General features: G+C 42.0%; 1 protein-coding gene across 1 annotated transcript; it reads left to right on the top strand.

The window, feature by feature from the left end:
• Positions 1-2687: 2687 nt before the first annotated feature.
• On the top strand, positions 2688-18136 carry LOC308316896 (extracellular calcium-sensing receptor-like; the record flags this gene model as incomplete). The annotated part of the gene is made up of 14 exons (XM_080765682.1): positions 2688-2834; positions 3790-3944; positions 4223-4317; positions 4914-4928; positions 5327-5431; positions 6434-6452; positions 10512-10806; positions 11553-11639; positions 12357-12524; positions 13305-13520; positions 15382-15657; positions 16695-16922; positions 17004-17127; positions 17214-18136. The coding sequence occupies 14 exons, from the start codon at positions 2688-2690 to the stop codon at positions 18134-18136; spliced, it is 2853 nt and encodes a 950-aa protein (XP_080621808.1).
• Between the last annotated feature and the right edge of the window lie 625 nt (positions 18137-18761).

Below are 18761 nucleotides of genomic sequence, written 5' to 3'. Positions count from 1 at the left end.
TACACATGAGGTCTCATACTGGGGAAAGACCATTTAGGTGTATCATGTGTAACAAAGGCTTTACTCAAATGAGTGATCTGAAGATACATATAAGGATTCATACTGGCGAAAAACCCTTTACATGTACCGTCTGCGGCAAAGACTTTAGTCAAAAGAGTAATCTGAAAAATCACATGAGGATTCATACTGGAGAAAAACCCCATAGTTGTACAGTTTGTGGTAGAGACTTCAGTCAGTTTGGTAATCTAAAAAAACACATGAACATTCATGCAGCTGAAAAGCCCCTTTAGTTGCACTGATAACGGCAATTGATAACGGCAATTGCTAGGACCACTCCTATTCTTTATGCTGGGACAATGTTCAAGTAATTATTTTAAGATGTTATTAATTTTATTGTCTCCACCAGGCTGAAGTCATGGGGAGAGAGTAGGCTATGTTTTGCACTCTGTGTGTGTGTGTGTGTGTGTGTGTCTGTCCGTCCGTCCGTTAACAGCTACTCTCCGGCATCGTTAACCTGGTCGATGCCACATTTTGCACACACACTCCCTGGATGCCAGCGATGAACATCTTCCCCAAAATGTCCAGAACAACCTGTTATAGCGCCACCAGGAGGCTGACTTTTGAAAAACACATTTTTGATAGTACTCCAGATTCTGTCCAAAAATCCTGCAAATCGTTACACACTATCTCTATAGAGCGCCGCAGTCCCCGCCCCCTTTCAGAAAAGCGAGTGGCCCAGGAAGTGAAAGCCCCATGCATTCTGCCATCGACACTTTTAATATAATTTATTTAAAGACGGTTACGCCGCGGACAAAGCCAATTCGGATCGTGACGAATCATGACAATGAACACAATATTTTGGGACGATCAAATCATTAGAAAGAAGAAAAGAAAGTCAGGAGACAACACTATTTGTTTTATTTTTCGTCTTATAAATTATTTGATCGGCCCAAAATATTGTGTTCATTGTCATGATTCGTCACGATCCGAATTGGCTTTGTCCGCGGCGTAACCGTCTTTAAATAAATTATATTAAAAGTGCTGATGGCAGAATGCATGGGGCTTTCACTTCCTGGGCCACTCGCTTTCTGAAAGGGGGCGGGGACTGCGGCGCTCTATAGTCATGTGTTCCAGGGCGGATCTGTTAGATATTTCAGATTCCATCGTAATTGGCTAACATTGGCTTTCAAAGTTTGCAGGATTGCCCGTTTTGAACAAAAAGCCTCAAATCATGAACAGAGCGTGCAATTTTTGTGAAATCTTTCACAGACTTTCCTACTAGGCTGAGGAATATATCCATATCCCACCCTTTTCACATTGGCCTGTTATAGCGCCACCAACAGGTGGATTTTTGCAAAACACATTTTTGGAACAAAATGCCTCGGAGCGTGCAATTTACATGGAATCTTTCACAGACTTTCCTACTAGGCTGAGGAATATATTCCACCCTTTTCACATTGGCTTATTATAGCGCCACCAACAGGTGGATTTTTGCAAAACACATTTTTGGAACAAAATGCCTCAAATCATCCAATTGCCATCCAAGACGTAAGAAGAAATGTCACCCTTTTCACTATTTCACTATTATAGTGCCACCAGGAGGCCACAAACAACCTGACCAGCCCTGGTGGAGACACTTTTTCTAGTTGAATATCAAATTCATTAAGTCTTTGATTGAATTACCGTGATTAATTTTATATATATTTATTTGGGTGGGTGACATGACATAGCAGTTTTGCTTTCCTCAGTGTCAAACGAATAAAAAATATATAAATAAAAAATATATTTTTCAAAAACCTTCTGAATATTGTGCAGGACACTATGCTGTAGATTATGTGAATTTACTCAAGATTGAAACATTGTATTCCTCATTTCTTCAGAATTTTCAACCAAACATAAGAAAACTCATTTAAATGAAAGGAGAGATCAAGTTGTTGCAAATGAATAATTTTTGCATTTGCATTATTGGCATTACATAACATTTTGGCGATTTGACTCCAATTGCATTTATTGAACTAGAACTGCACTCTGTCCAGTATGGGGGTTGGCGGCATATTACATAATTGTTGGGGTCCTTGACATGAAATATTGAGCAACACTGATATAGAAACATGAGGTTTTTCAGAAAAATGTCATGATTTAGAAGACATTTTTACATTTGTATTTAGCATGGGGACACACTGATACATTCTGTTGGATTTGACTATAAGCCTCCTTGTGATCCCCAAGAAGATCATCATGAAAAACCCAGATATTATTATATCCTTATTATCATTAAGCGAATACATTTGGAATTTAAGAAACAGATTCACTATCTACAATAAAATTGTTCTTATTCACTCTTTGGCAGAAATCCGACAGTGTTGTTATGAAATCTCAGCTCACAGAAAGGTCCAAAGTTGCCCAATTCTGGCAGAGTACCCTGGAAAACACCAGGTTTCATGTTGGAGAGTTGTGGGGAATAACAGCTTTAACAAATAGTACAGTGATGTTTGTGAAACACCTGACCGTTCCATATCCTCATAAATACGGCTGCCTTCGGGGACCCTTTTAAAAAGCCACTCGAGTACGACGTTGTGAGTGCTAAAGCATTTAGACATTTTTTACTTTGCTTTATTGGGCTTTAATTGGTTTGTTGTACTTTCCGGGAACATTTTCCAGTCCACCTTGGTGAAGGAAGGTCAGCCATGTTTAGTGCCAGCTACGCCGTGTCTGTTTTGGTGGTGAGTTTGAGCCTTGGTAACTCGGCACCAACAACAACAACAACGACGACAACAACACCACAGGACTGTGAGGCCACGGTGACACCGATGGTTCTGGACAACCCTGCCAAGGTCAGTGCTGGAAAGTAGGCCTACTGTATTTAATTACAATTTTGAGATATTTTGTACTATTTGTAATATTCTGTAGTACTCCACTACCATTTATTTGAAAACCTTAGTTACTAGTTACTTTGTAGATTTTGATTATTATTACAAAAACACACTTATCACTTCAGCACTATATACATTTTTATATATCTTTTGGATATTTGAAAATAGCCGATCTACGAACTCACAATGCGTCGCGATGCATTTACTCTGTTACTTGTAAGGTGAGTATACTTTTTCCACCACTGGCCAAGGTCCAATTGAAATAAATGTAGGCCTACTGTACATCATTAAAACAAATACATCATCATTGTTATTGGATCTTATATGAAGTCACTGCAAATGGGGTTCCTGTCTGCCTCTGGGTGTTGTTATGGCTGGCTCTGGGGCCATAACGAAGGGGAAACCACACCGGAGGACAATCGAAAAATACGTATTTTATTTAATACTTGTGGAAAAAGATAATGCAAACAATTCAATTAAAGTTTCCAAATCATACCGGCAGGGAAACATGCTGCCCAAAGTCTAGAACAAAAACAAATAAACGAACAAGGGAACTCTCCTATGGCCGCCCCTGCAGCCTGTGGATAAAAGCAGATCTGTAGTGCTGTGAGAGCAGGTGTCTTAAATAGTGTTTGGGGAGGACACTGGCCAGGTGTCTCCCATTCCACTCATCATCTCTGGCTCCGCCCTCCAACACTGCAATGGAACTGTTAAAGGCACAGCCACACATACACACACAGAAAACCCACATAGTAGACTAAAGTCCCAGGGGGCCCGGGCGTCACAGTGTGGTGCCAGTTTGCTTGTATACTTGTTTGTTGCCCATATTGACACTTTCCTGATTTTCATGTGTCTCTTATACTGTATGTCCTGGCTCTGTCTGTCTGTCTGTCTGTCTGTCTGTCTGTAACAACAGATGTCAGGACGGTGGCATTTCATTGAAGGCTTTGCCGACAACGATCTCTTCGTTTCCATCATGAAGATGATGGATTCTGCCTGGATCGACATCACAACGTCTCCCGAGGACAACACCAAGTTGACCATGATGAAGTTGAAGTATCTCTGGATCTGGTCAGAACATGGTCGTCGGTAAATGAAGCATTCGGACAGGCCTCAAAAGTTAACATGGAGTTGATTTATTTCAAAGATGAGATTAACAAGATTTGCAAGAAGGGTAGGAGAAGACAGGGTAGGAGAAAGACAAGGAGAATGAGTACTCAGAAGATGCACTGCCCCCCGCTTCCTTGTCTCCACATTATATACTTTCGTCACATGGTCCATTCTTTTTGATATTATGTCTGTGTATAAAAAGTTAACAGAAATGCGTCCCTGTGTTTCCTCATCCAAAGCAATGGAACGTGTTACATCGAGCGAGCCCAAATGGCCCTGGTCTCGGACAACACCATGGACTTTATACACAATATCGACAAAGATCCTAATATACGTAAGACACAACACCGCTGACAGCCGGATGGAAAGAAAACAATTAAATGTATCATTTAAACCAGTGGTTCCCAGAGTCCCAGGGGTCCTTGAGGGAGTTCCAGGGGGTCCCCTGCAGCTACATGATAGTTTGAAACCAAATGGACCCTTATGGGTCTGTAACTCTGAGAGTGTACAAAATGCAACCCCCATTTGGTTCCGTACACTCTCAGAGTTAAATTAACATTGATTTTACAATAGATATTGAGGGTCCCAGAGATAGAAATGCCATTAAATGGGGGTTCGTAGACAGATAATGCATGTCAAACTGGGGGTCCTTGACATTAAACGGGTCCCTGGCATATCTGTTCAAATGGGGGTCCACGGGCTAATTAGTGTCAATTTGGGGGTCCTTGACATGAAAACGTTTGGGAACCACTGAGTTAAAGGGAAGGGAACAAATCTAGTAAGTGGTGTCTCCTCCTCTCCTCTCCTCTCCTCTCCTCTCCTCTCCTCTCCTCTCCTCTCCTCTCCTCTCCTCTCCTCTCCTCTCCTCTCCTCTCCTCTCCTCTCCTCTCCTCTCCTCTCCTCTCCTCTCCCCTCCCATCCCCTCCACAGATGCTGGTGACAAGGGTACTTTGTTGCCTACTTGCGTTAACTGTTTGGTGATTAACTTCACCACCTCAATCAGTGGAGTCAGCACTCCTATTCACACTCTGCATTTGTTAGGTAAGTACTTTACAAACACGCACGCACAGTGTAACAATACAATCTATACATATAACCCATTTAGACAGAGGACGCATCTGTGTTAGCTTATTAGTATTTGATACTTTAGCTGTTGAAAAATAGCCCCTGGAACCACATATATTCAGATGGGGGGGGGGGGGGGGGGGGGGGGGGGGGTGTCCTTCTGGGGGTCCTTCACGTGAAATAGTTTGAGAACGACATTTATAGAACCGGGTCTCAATGGGTTATAATCTCAATGGATTAATTCATTAACAAATCAATTGTTGACATTGTTCTTACAGCGCGGGAGCAGAGCGTGCAGGAGTCCGACCTTGGAGCGTTTCGTCAGCAGGCCAAATGTTTGAACTTCTCTCTGCCAGCGAGCTTCCTCTACAAGCAGGACCGAGGTTCAATCAAACAAAACTATACTCATTAACATAAAACGTATCAAGGCTGCAGCGTAGCACTACTCTGTTACTTACAAGTACAAGTTTGGAATTCCAAAATTGACTCGGGTAAAAGTACAAAAGTATTGTCATCAAAATGTACTTAAAGCACCAAAGTACAAACTTTGTACTCAAAGTACTCGACAGACAGTAGGACAGCTGAGAGGGAGACAGACAGTAGGACATCTGAGAGGGAGACAGACAGTAGGACAGCTGAGAGGGAGACAGACAGTAGGACATCTGAGAGGGAGACAGACAGTAGGACAGCTGAGAGGGAGACAGACAGTAGGACATCTGAGAGGGAGACAGACAGTAGGACAGCTGAGAGGGAGACAGACAGTAGGACAGCTGAGAGGGAGACATACAGTAGGACATCTGAGAGGAAGACAGACAGTAGGACATCTGAGAGGGAGACAGACAGTAGGACATCTGAGAGGGAGACAGACAGTAGGACATCTGAGAGGGAGACAGACAGTAGGACAGCTGAGAGGGAGACATACAGTAGGCTAGGACAGCTGAGAGGGAGACAGACAGGACAGCTGAGAGGGAGACAGACAGTAGGACATCTGAGAGGGAGACAGACAGTAGGACATCTGAGAGGGAGACAGACAGTAGGACAGCTGAGAGGGAGACAGACAGGACAGCTGAGAGGGAGACAGACAGTAGGACAGCTGAGAGGGAGACAGACAGTAGGACAGCTGAGAGGGAGACAGTGGTCTGGCACTACAGATAGGGAAGTTAAGGTTATAAATTATAATAATGTTATGTAATCAATCAATGAATCAATCAAATAATCAAGACAAATTTCAGTGTGAACTGACATTAAAGTACTACTGTATATCATATCAAACTAAACCAACCACTCAATGAATAAACAAATCAATCACTGACTTTCCACAGTAGCCTATAATAATAACTGTATATCTCTCTGCTCATATTCCTGTCTCTGTTATCTCCCTGCAGAGTTCTGTGCTGTCGCAACGTGACAACGTGACAGTCGCTGTGCAGAAAGAATCATTTCAGAATCATTTCAAATAAAGTCATTCAAATCCTCAAATGTGCCACAGCATGTTTTTTTTTGTTTTTCTCTACTGAAGAGAAACTAGTTTCCATCATCATCTTAAATTGAGAAGACATTATAGTGTGGATAGATGAATAAATTATAACGTATATATATATTTTTCCTACTTGTCTCCTGCTCTCTGAGACTATTACTGGCTTTTGTTTTTATTTAGCTTCTTTGAAACCATGATTAAGGTTTAATGGTCCATGGCCATAGCCGGCATGACAAATGTGATGAGGGCAGCACATTTTGGGCAAATGGCTATGGCTGTTTTTAGCCCAAGGAGTGTTTTTTTTGTGCAAAACAAAATGCTTGGAATGGATTCAGAATCATGAAAGAACCCTAGTTTGACACGTCGTCACATGCTACTTGAAGCATAAGGAAAGTTTGACATGTGTTCTTTATATAGGATGTTAATGCTATAGGGTCACATATAGACCCCTATGTTAATGCTAGGGTCACATACAATACATATCTTCATCACATCAACGGACATACGCTTCGTAGCATGACGGAAAACATACCTGCATCATATCATATGCTGCTAAGGGACATATGCATCGTAGCACCTGACTGATAACATTACTTGCACGCTCTGCTTGCGCAAAGTAATAAGATTAGCTTTTAATAGGGAGAATCCCCCATTGGAGCATTGGAGTCTACGCTGGGGGTGGCAGAGCAGCTAGATGACCCTCCTTCCTTCTCAACGCTATAGATGACAACTTTGACAATACAAGATGAGGTGGGTTGCTTGTTGCAAACTGAAAACAGAATGGCAAGTGTCAGAGGCAGTGATATTTAAAGGCGGAGTCCAATCGCCTGATTGGCTGACTGCAGATTGGCTAGATGAGCTGGCCTCTCAAGCTGTAGATGACAACAGAGACCTTCCTCATTGCACCTTCGCTAAAAGCTATATGGTGTTGGCCTTGTTTCTCAAAGAAGGAACTTGCTGAAAGAAAATACTGAAATTATTTCCATAAATATAATATAGAAAGATGTCTATTTGTGAGCCTAATCTTTTCAAAGTCCAAGCATAATGTTTTCAGTCATTTCTGATCCAAAAGATTTTGTCCCCCAAACCAAAATCACTATTTTGGGAAATTTCAACGGGCAATTGTTGGACACCCACTGGGATAGAGAGGTCCTTCTTCAATACAAGACCATACAAGAGCATGACAGATGTCTGAGGTACACGAGTTATTATCACCGGAGTTTCAATTCAAGTTGTATGGGTCACCACTTGAAAGACCACTTTCAAGTTTTGGGGGGTGTGGTTTGAGGAGAGAATGACCTGGGCATGGGCAGTGCATATAGGCAAAATAGTTGAGAAGTGCGAAAAAGTGATTAATGTTCGAGAAGCCTGTCTGGGTGTGAGTGGGGAGCTGACAGGGGGATGTTGCATCTAATTTACGTGGCCATGATTAGGGCAGCTATAGACTATGGATGGAAGCATGGTGTACGGCAGCAGCAAAAACTTGCAGTTTTTTCTAGAATGTATAGGAGGATGTCCTATAGCTTCAAGTATGACAAGTTTTAAACCTCTCAAAGCTATGTTGTGATACATAAGTGTATATGTATAATATATACCTACATGGCTACGGACAGGCTTTAGTTTGGGGTTTATAACTTTATATGTCAATTTCCCCACTTTTGCAGCAAAATATTTGTATACAACAATCCATTTCATGTATAGGAGGCCTTAGAGATGAGGGAAAACAATGTTCTTTTGGGCTAATTGTCACAGGACTATACAGTAGCACCCTGTGTCCTTAATTAATGAGCATGTTTTTAAATTAATTGTTTTCCAACAGTGCACCTGTTATGCCACTATTTCATGACCCCTGGGCCAGATGTCATCACTGGGAAACACACACCTGCCTTTGTTTGCCCAGCTCATGATTCATTTCTACCCACCTGGGCATAGTCTATAGTCTGAGATGTCCGCCTACCAATTCACCTGGACACTTCTGAACGCAAGGTAGTTGCAAGAACACCAGCCAGAACAAAGCTACGCCCACTGTTTTAACAGCCAATCATATCACCACCCTAAAGATTTTGGATTTGTTCTTCAATGCAGTTATTATGTAATTAATTAGTTTCCACCCACGTTTTGCAATGAAAGCGACGACATTGCATCATTCTCTGTGTTTAGCGACTCACTGGCAATTTTCCAGACGCTGGGGCTCAAAAACAGCCTGTTCCTCTAGGGAGCCTCAAGTTATTTTTGCTACCACAATCAAAATGGATAGGTAGATTAAATGAGTAGATTATAAATAGGGTTAGGGTTATGTTGCTTATCATCCATCCATCCGTCTTCAGTCGCTTATCCGGAATCGGGTCATGGGGGTAATAGTTCCAACAGAGATTTCCAGTCTTACCTTTCCAGAGCAACATTAGCAACTTCCTCCTGGGGGATCCCGAGGCGAGCATGGTTCCTTCCTCGGGTTGAGTACAGAGTGACGTAGAGGGTGCGTTGTGACTGGTCAGTCGCTGTGATTGACAGCCTACACCTAAACCCAGGCCCGGAGTGGAACTCCAAATCAGGCCGGGAGTTATACGCCCTGGCAGGCCACACCGCGGAAATTTTGGGGGCCCTTGGGGGACATTTTGGGGTCCTTTACAGCAATTTCACATGAGAAATGTACCATCTGATGTTATTTATATTATTAACTTCTTCCCTCCATTAACATAAGACACACAATGTAGTTGTGCTGCAGCAACACTGCCTGAATTGAATTGAAATTGACTGTGGCTGGCCTGGCCTGAGTTTAGGAGAACAAAACAGACATATCAATACGCATCGGAGCACCGGGCAAACAACATTACTTGCACGCTCTGCTTGCGCAAGTAATCTAGTACATATTAGATGCATTACAACTTTGATATTTTGCATCACATGCCTATGCCCAGTTGGGCGCTGTGAAAGATGACGTAATGCCATGAGTCCACACAGGGGGATGGCACAGCACGGATGGCTATTGTGAAATATTACGTAGTGGCATAAGGTGGTGCAGAGGAAGGCACAGCACTGTGTATAAAACTTAACAACTGGACAAAGGGTTCAGAGAAGGGGGAGTGTTTGACAGGGGAGGACAGTCATGAGGGCTTCTCTAGACACACACCTGCATCCATACATGTTCTTAACCTTGCTATTGTTTTCTTCATTCTCTGCTCTGTCTTCCTTGCCTTCCTCTTCTTGTGAGTCACAGGCACAGTTTGATCTCAGCAGAATCTACAAGACTGGAGACTTCGTGCTAGGTGGTTTGTTTCATATTCACATCTCCTCTGTCCACCCTGAGCTGTCTTTCACCTCCAAGCCACAGAAACCCACCTGCTCTAGGTTAGTATCACAAATTAGGTAGACAATTAGGTAATTTGTTTCTGGCCTCTTATAATAATATTATAACGTCTGTATATATTATTATTATTATTATTATTTAATTAATGCTCTACTTGATCATACTACCGTGTCACACAAAATAATAAAAGTTGCAGATCTACAAACTCGAAACGTGGTGCGAAGTGTGTTTTGAGCTTGCAGATCTGCTGCATTTGCGCTTTTTGAATTTGAATCCTGAAAGTAACAGTGATTATGACCGATATCCGCATATCTGCCGATACCGATTCTGACCGATTCCGATATTGTATAGGACCACAATGGAAACAAGCCTATGCCCTATAGGAGCTTGGCCCAAAGCCTGTTAATAAAATGTTCAATCTATCAATAAATAACCTATACTCTTTTCCAAGTGTCTGTTTTCCCAACTGAATGACTAATGAATGAGATCAGTACACAAATTAAATGTAGAATTATTTTTAATTATTAATTTTTTGCTGGTGAAAACCGATTAAATAATCTGTATTATTTTGAGACGATAACGATTTTTTATGGCCGATATGGCCAATTCCGATTATGCTACCGATTAATCGTGCATCCCTAATAAATATGCAAGGTTACAGTGACATTGTGTGTGTTAGATTTTTCTTTATTGGGTTCAGGTGTGCCCAGACCATGGTGTTTGCCATTAATGAGATCAACAGAAACCCCAGGCTGCTACCCAATGTGACTCTGGGATATAATATCTATGATAACTGTGCCACAGTTGGAGTTGCATTCCGTGCAGCACTGTCATTGGTCAACGGGAGAGAGAAGAGGTTTCTTTTGGATGAGAGCTGTGTTGGGTCCCCTCCGGTGCTAGGAATTGTGGGCAGTACTGGCTCAACAAATACTATTGCTATCTCTAGAATGTTAGGGGTGTACAGAGTGCCCGTGGTAAGTTTACTATTTGAATCTCCTTTTTATTCTATGGTAGCCTATTCATTTCGGTTAATTACCATCTAAAATGGTAAATTCTGTAACCTATTTTGTCTTTTACAGCTTGAAGCACATATTTGGGAATCCTACAGCCAAAATGTGTTTCATTTTTAGGGGTGGGGAGTAAAATATTTGGTCTGATCATGATGTTAATTATAACATTGCAACATTAAACCTTATGTATCAATCACTGCATGTGTGCTATACATACTACGGTTACAACGATGTTATCGTTAAGTTTATTGTTAAACGTCATGTCCCACAGCCCTGGTAAGACCCCCTGGCAAGACCCCCACACATGAGTGATTGTTAATGCTTTGTGTTATGTGTTCATCTGTGTCAGTGTTCTGCTGCCTACAACAAACTCAATTCATTCAAGTGGTTTCATGGGAGCGAGAGAGAGGAGGGGGGGATATTATTGCCCATGTCTCTTAGTAAAATGTGTAGTAGGCTATATTAATTCATTAAGGGTTAAATGGTGATGTTTTGTGCTGCTGTCCATGGCACTTACCATTTGGTTTCTGAAATGGTATTCCAAATGACAAAGGCTGCTAACTGCTTTATTTGAAGCTAAATCTTACACCGTTGCTGTTTCTTCCTCTCCCATAATCTCACATGCTCTAGTTGCATGGAAATGTGTGTCCCCCGACTCCCCCCCCTAAAAAAAAAGTAGTAACTGAACAGATGTTTTGTTCCCTTTTCAGATAGGTTACTTTGCTACCTGCTCCTGTCTGAGTGACCGGACTCAGTTCCCATCCTTCTTCAGAACAAACCCAAGTAATGCTTTCCAGGTGAACTGACAGACAATATAGATTAGGTATCAAGTAGTTAATTTCACACACACTTGACAAATACCCTCTAGTGAGTGTAATCACCTCTCATTTGATTGAGTGCTGGAGCTGAAAGTCTTTATTGACAGCATTGAAAGAGAATTAGACATTTTTACATGTTGAAATCTTCAAAATGTTACTTGAGCGAATATACAAAGGTATCCAAAATATACGTACTGTACCCAAGTAAAAGTAGAATAGTCATTTTAAATGGTCCAGTTCACTTTTCTTTTATATTTCACAACCTTTCTGACCTTTTTTCATGAATAGCTAATCTTAAAGCTCACAATGTGTTATTGTGTTAGGGCTACTTGTGTGTGTTCTATTTTCAAACCTACTGTACAGTGTTTAATGTACGTTTAGTAATAATAATTTAAATCAACAAACTATATCGTGAATAAGGTTTTCAAATAACTGTTACAAGTACAATATTTGCATTTGATGTAGTGAAGTAGACGTATAAAAAATAGGAAAAAGTAAAACTGTACTTAACTACAGTATTTCAGCAAATGTACCAGTTACTTTACACACTGTATGTGAATGCTTACTCTATCCCTCCATTCTTTATTCAATCAGGTGGAAGCTATACTCGAGTTAATGAGGCGGTTTGAGTGGAATTGGGTAGGAGTGCTGTTTTGTGATGATGCTTATGGCCATGATGCTGCCCGAATATTCCAGTCCGAGCTGGCCCAGTCTGCTTTAGGTTGTCTGGCTTATCTGGAGGCTCTGCCCTGGGACCACGACCCAGCTGAACTCCAGAGGATTGTTACTGTGATGAGGACGTCCACAGCTCGCGTGGTCCTAGCTTTTGCATTTGGGAGATATATAGCGAAACTGATGGAGGAGGTTTGTTTTAGGCCAGTGTTATACCGTTTTCATACATGGACCACCATTTGATGGGATTTAGCCTCAGACCCAAAACTTACAATATTTTTTTATTGTAACTATTTATTAGATTTTGTCCACAATTCCATGCTGTCTTGATGTTGGTACAATTAACAGGCAAATGTTGATCAAAATCACATTGTCTATACGTCGACTTCTTTTAAATTAACTTAAGTAATGCAGATGTTTAACAATAATTTAACTCTTGAGAGATGTTTAACAAATACAATGTAACTCTTGAGAGCGTCAAATAAATAACGGTGGTGGGTCACACCAAGTTCAATTTTGGTTTGAACAGGGAACAAACGTTTCGGCTATCCAGCCTTCATCACACTGATGAAGGCTAGATAGCCGAAACATTTGTTCCCTGTTCAAAATGAAATAATTTTTTTGAACTGCAGTTTTGGTGTGTGCAACGTTATTTATTTGATATGTTTTGAACGGGTAACGCACCTAAAGTCAGAGCACGATGGTCACATGAAGAGTAACTCAACTTTTTTCATTTTACGCTCTCCAGAGTAAATTATTGTTAAACATCTGCATTACTTAATTCATAAGACATCTTACACGAACGTTTGCCTGTTATCTCTGCTATGATTACCTCATCAATACAGCATGGAATTGTGGACAGAATCTTATGCAACGACAACAAAGTATTGAGCGCCTAAATCTCATCAGATCCGTGGCTCAAATGCAGAATAGATAATGGACCATAATGAAAACCACTGTATACATCAACAGGTAGTGAAGCAGGATGTGACCGGTCTGCAGTGGATAGCAGATGTGGCCTGGACAAATGATCCTAAACTCCACTCTCCTCACTTCATGCCGTACCTGAGAGGCACCCTGGGTGTTGTCCTCCGTCATGGAGAGATAGCAGGTCTCAGGGACTTCTTGTTAAAAATACATCCTGACCATGATCCTGAGATCCCTGACAACAGCCATGGAAATACCATAGTGAGTCTTTTTGTTTAAAGGGTTAGTTCAGAGTTTTGGACTTAAAGCTGTAGGGAATAGCCATACTACTTTTTGTGCTGCTGCTGCTGGTTATACTGAACAAAAAAACATCGTTCCATGTGACAGAGGGGTCAAAGTTGAACGAAAGTGGTGTATGGTACAACAATACCATTTAACCTTTCCTGATTTTTATCTCTCTGGCTCTATCCTTAGTGTCTGCAGTGAGATTAAATATTTGGGCCACATCATCTCGAATGACCTCTCTGATGACAAGGATATATTTAGACAGCGTCGGATGTTGTATGCGCAAGGAAACATGCTGTGTAGAAAATTTAGCATGTGCTCAGTACCAGTGAAGATCTCACTTTTTAAATCCTTTTGTACACCCCTGTACACTGCCCACCTGTGGTGCCGCTACAAGCAGGCCAGTATCAGGCGATTGACAGTGGCATACAATGACTGTATGAGGCTGCTTCTGAGAGCTCCAAGAAGCTCCAGTGCAAGTCAAATGTTTGTCAGTGTTGGGGTTCCCACCTGCTCTGCTGTGCTACGCAATCTTATGTACAAATTCATGTGTAGGGTATCTGAGTCAGTAAATGACATCATTAATGTCATCACTAACATGGTACGTAGTTCTGTCAGGTTCTCCTCCAGACTGTGGAACCATTGGCGAACTTGTCTGTATGTTCGAAACTGAATATGGTGGAACTCTTTTTATTGTATATTTCTTTCTATATTATTATTCTTTTTATCTATTGTGTTGTACTGTGATATGGATTCCCCTGAGTCTGCAATAAAGAATCAATCAATCAATCAATCAATCAATCAATACAAATGATGCTAGTTTTCTGGATTAATTTGGCCCCCAGGGACCTAATGACCGGATCTACTTAATATTCACCAAAACCAGACCAGAACTCCCACCACGGGACTCAGGCAATCAATTAATACCTTTGCATCTAGAACGAAAATACATTGCATGGATGCACCTGGGACGTATCCTCAGTGATGTACAGTATCCAGCTGGGATGATCAAGTCCCAATTTACGTCCCATTAGCTACCCTTGATCAGTCCCATTAGAGAAAGACTAGGGCCACACAATCCGTTGCTCCGGAACTACTCTGCCGGGACTAGGAGGTAGATCAATCTGGCGCGTGGAAGGACTAGATTCTGTGGGTTGACTCCTGTCCGGGCCCCTCCACTCCACTCACATACAGTTACAGAGTCCCAGCACCAGACACTTCACACAGGAGTGGTGGATTCTTGAGACACAATGGTTCTGCAGGCTCCACCTAGGCAACGGTGGTGCTGCAGGCTCTGCTTGAGGCTTGAATGGCCCTCCTAAAGGCCTCACCGTGGGTTTGTTGGGCTTCCTCCTCACGGAAGAGACAGGCTGGGGCGCCAACCCATTCTGCTCCCGGGTGCCGTCTACAAGATTCCGGCTGTCACCCGTCTCTCCGGTGGTCACCAGACTATTCCTGGTTGTCACGTAGTCGATTCCTATGAGTCACTATAAATAGAATAACTAGAGCGAAAGAAACATTGCATGGTTGCACCTGGGACGTATCCTCAGTGATGTATCCCAAGGTCATCAGGGTTTCTGGGGTCTCGCAACATCATACCCAGCCGGTGTGATCAAGTCCCGACTTACGTCCCAGTAGCTACCCTCGATCAGTCCCATTATAGGGAAAGACCAGGGCCACATATACAGTATAGCATCCACTATATTAATGGCGATTATTTCCTGCTTTAAGTAAAACAATCTGAACTAACCCTTTAACTCTGTATTTAAGCTGCAATTTCAATGTGATTCATAATGGTAATTTATCTATGTTTAAGTTAAATCATGTGTTTATTCAGGTGAGGCAGTTTTGGGAGCACACGTTTCAGTGTAAATATGCACCCCTGCCGTCAGAGTGGGTGGACACTGGTGGAAGGGTGTGTACTGGACAAGAGGACCTAGGGACAGTAGAAACGAGATTTCTGGATGTGTCTCAACTCAGGATAGAGTACAATGTGTACAAGGCGGTGTATGCGGTGGCCCATGCCCTCCATGACATGGTACAATGTGTGCCAGGAAGAGGGCCGTTCACTGGACACAGCTGTGCCAGTTTGCACACAATACAGCCATGGCAGGTGACATTAATTCACAGTTTCTAGTTCAATTATTGGAATAATAATACATTTGTAATTGTGACATTGGAAAAACTTGTGGGAAAGAATATGATATTATTTGTCATGCACTCTAGGGCAATACGTGACAAAAAGGGAGTCCACACACAAGGCAAACCTTTTATGTTATATATTTATTATTCTAAATTAAAATAAGTTAAGCAATAATCAAATAAACTGGTATGAGATGTGACAATAGTCTGACACCACGCTAGACAGGAACGCCCATAAACGTCACATCCGGTTTTAGAATTTTCTATGGCTGCCAATGCAACTTATTCCAATCCTTAATCACATACGGACAAACATCTATGCCGATAATATCTAACTTGCGGAGGTAGCGTGCCTTGTCCACGGGCAACAGATCTTTCAACGTATGGCATTGCAAATACGTTTGATAATCGCTACTCTGCGCAATGTTGTTTTGAAAATGCCGCAAATTGCATTGAGCAAATCACAACTTCCCCTGGGGGTGTTGACTCCGCCCTGAATACGCGCCGTGGTGTCAGTCTATGTCAGTGATCAGTCATGTATGCAGTGTATGGATTGTGCTGTGTGAGAGTGTTGTAAAAGGTGTGCAACTGCTTGGAAGGAAGGAAAGAGAGCTGGCTTGAGAGCATGGAAGGAGAAGCCCTTATATACTCTCCCAGACCACACCCCACTCAGGTGTACACAGTTGGCCTGACGGCCTGCTCCACTCTGTCCTAATCACCCAGTCTGCCGGATATCCTGCTGTGCAGAGGCAGAGGGGGCAGGGCCGTCACATTATTATTACCCTTATTATTATTATTATTATTATTATTATTATTATTATTATTATTATTATTATGTTATTGTTGTTCTACACAGAACACCATGTTTCTTATTCTGAAGAAAGTAAATGTCCCACTTTGTTCCTGGGAGTGTGTAGTTAATACAAGTCCATCTCACGTTGTTCATATTGTATGAAGTAGTTCTCTTTGTTTTGTCTTTATCTTCATAATCTTACACACCATTTCTAGCTCATGTATTACCTGGAAAAGGTCAACTTCACTACATCGTTTGGTGATGATGTATCATTTTATGAGAACGGTGATGCTTTACCGATCTATGATGTCATGAACTGGGTGTGGCTCCCTGATGGAAGTGTAAAGGTTCACAATGTAGGTGTGGTCAAGAAGTCAGCCTCTGGAGATGAAGAACTCATCCTTGATGAAGACAGAATCTTCTGGAACTTTGAATCTACAAAGGTATACTTTGGCTTTATTAAATAGCTCATGATGTAAATGCAATTTTTAGTTTAGACTGAGCTTTATTCATTTCCCCTGTAGCCTCCTCGGTCAGTGTGCAGTGAGAGCTGTTCCCCTGGAACCCGTGTGGCCAGAAGGAAAGGAGAACCTGTCTGTTGCTTTGACTGTATTGCTTGTTCTGAGGGAGAGATCAGCAATGAGACTGGTAGGTTTAGCTATACATGTATGTACAGTAGGTTATGTTTAGAATGATAATGTTGTCTGTCCCATTAATCATGCCCTCTTTGTTAGACTCTACAGAGTGCACCAGTTGTCCAGAGGACTTCTGGTCCAGTCCCCAGCGTGACCACTGTGTCCCTAAGAGCATGGAATTCCTCTCCTACCATGAGCCCCTTGGTATCTCCTTGACGACCATCTCACTGCTAGGCACACTTATCTGTGCCATTGTCCTGGGAATCTTTGTTTATCATCGAGACACACCTATGGTACGCGCCAACAACTCAGAACTCAGCTTCCAACTTTTGATGTCACTCAAACTGTGTTTTTTGTGCTCACTTCTGTTCCTTGGTCGTCCCAGACTGTCGACTTGTCAGCTGAGGCATGCAGCATTTGGGATCAGCTTTGTGCTGTGTGTCTCGTGTATCCTGGTAAAGACTATGGTGGTGTTGGCCGTGTTCAAGGCCTCCAGGCCTGGGATTACAGACATTGTGAAGTGGTTTGGTGCTATGCAGCAGAGAGGAACAGTTCTTGCTCTTACTTCCATCCAGGCAATAATCTGCACAGCCTGGCTTGTGTCTGCCTCACCGACTCCTCGTAAAAACACACAATACCACAGTGATAAGATAGTCTATGAGTGTGATGTGGGATCAAGAGTTGGATTTGCAGTGCTACTAGGTTATATTGGTTTACTGGCACTCCTCAGCTTTGTCCTAGCATTTATGGCAAGGAACCTTCCAGACAACTTCAACGAAGCCAAGTTAATCACTTTCAGCATGTTGATCTTCTGTGCCGTGTGGATAGCCTTCATCCCAGCATATATCAGCTCTCCAGGCAAATATGCAGATGTAGTGGAGGTGTTTGCTATTTTAGCATCTAGTTTTGGCCTTTTGGTGGCGCTGTTTGGACCGAAGTGTTATATAATTCTTTTGAAACCTGAGAGAAACACTAAGAAGTCCATCATGGGCCGTGGTGCCACCAAGACAAATGTTCAATGACAATACATTTTCTCTGTGTGTATTTTATAACAATTAAATATTGTATATGTGGCTGTGTTACAATCCTCAGGTCTAGGGGAATAAATGATTGTGACATAAGGCTGCCCTTGATAATGTTCTTTTCAGAGTTCACATGCAATTACAAACAGATAATTAATTTCACAATGCCAGTATAGGTTACTCTTTAAGCAACCATGACATGTTAATTTAAAGATGGGGTGCCGTGATTTATATTCCACCCTAAATCATGATCATCAGGTATTATTATATAAGGAGGATTTATTTTCAAAAAAGTATTTGTTAAAATGTCATTTTTATGTGGACACGCCCACCAGTTCTTTAAGTATGCCTGGTTTACCTGAACTGAAGCCGCACCCACATCTTATTGTATGATAAAGGGGAGGGATTAGGGGAGGGGTTGATATTGTGATGTCACTCATAAACACATGAAAAACTGGATCACAGCACCCCATCTTTTTATATTTAATATGTTTTTTATCCCACAATTTTGTAGTTTAGTGACCAGGATTACTGCATGTTTTTTGTGAGGGTACCTACCCTAGGGGACACGGGGAGAACATGCAAACTCCACACAGAAAGGCCCTTTCGCCAACCCCGCCTTTGG

This window comes from Protomyctophum bolini (genome assembly GCF_963924005.1).
Source record: "Protomyctophum bolini genome assembly, chromosome: 6".
In the NCBI taxonomy this organism is placed as follows: Eukaryota; Metazoa; Chordata; class Actinopteri; order Myctophiformes; family Myctophidae; genus Protomyctophum; species Protomyctophum bolini.
This window is presented reverse-complemented; position numbering and strand designations above follow the sequence as displayed.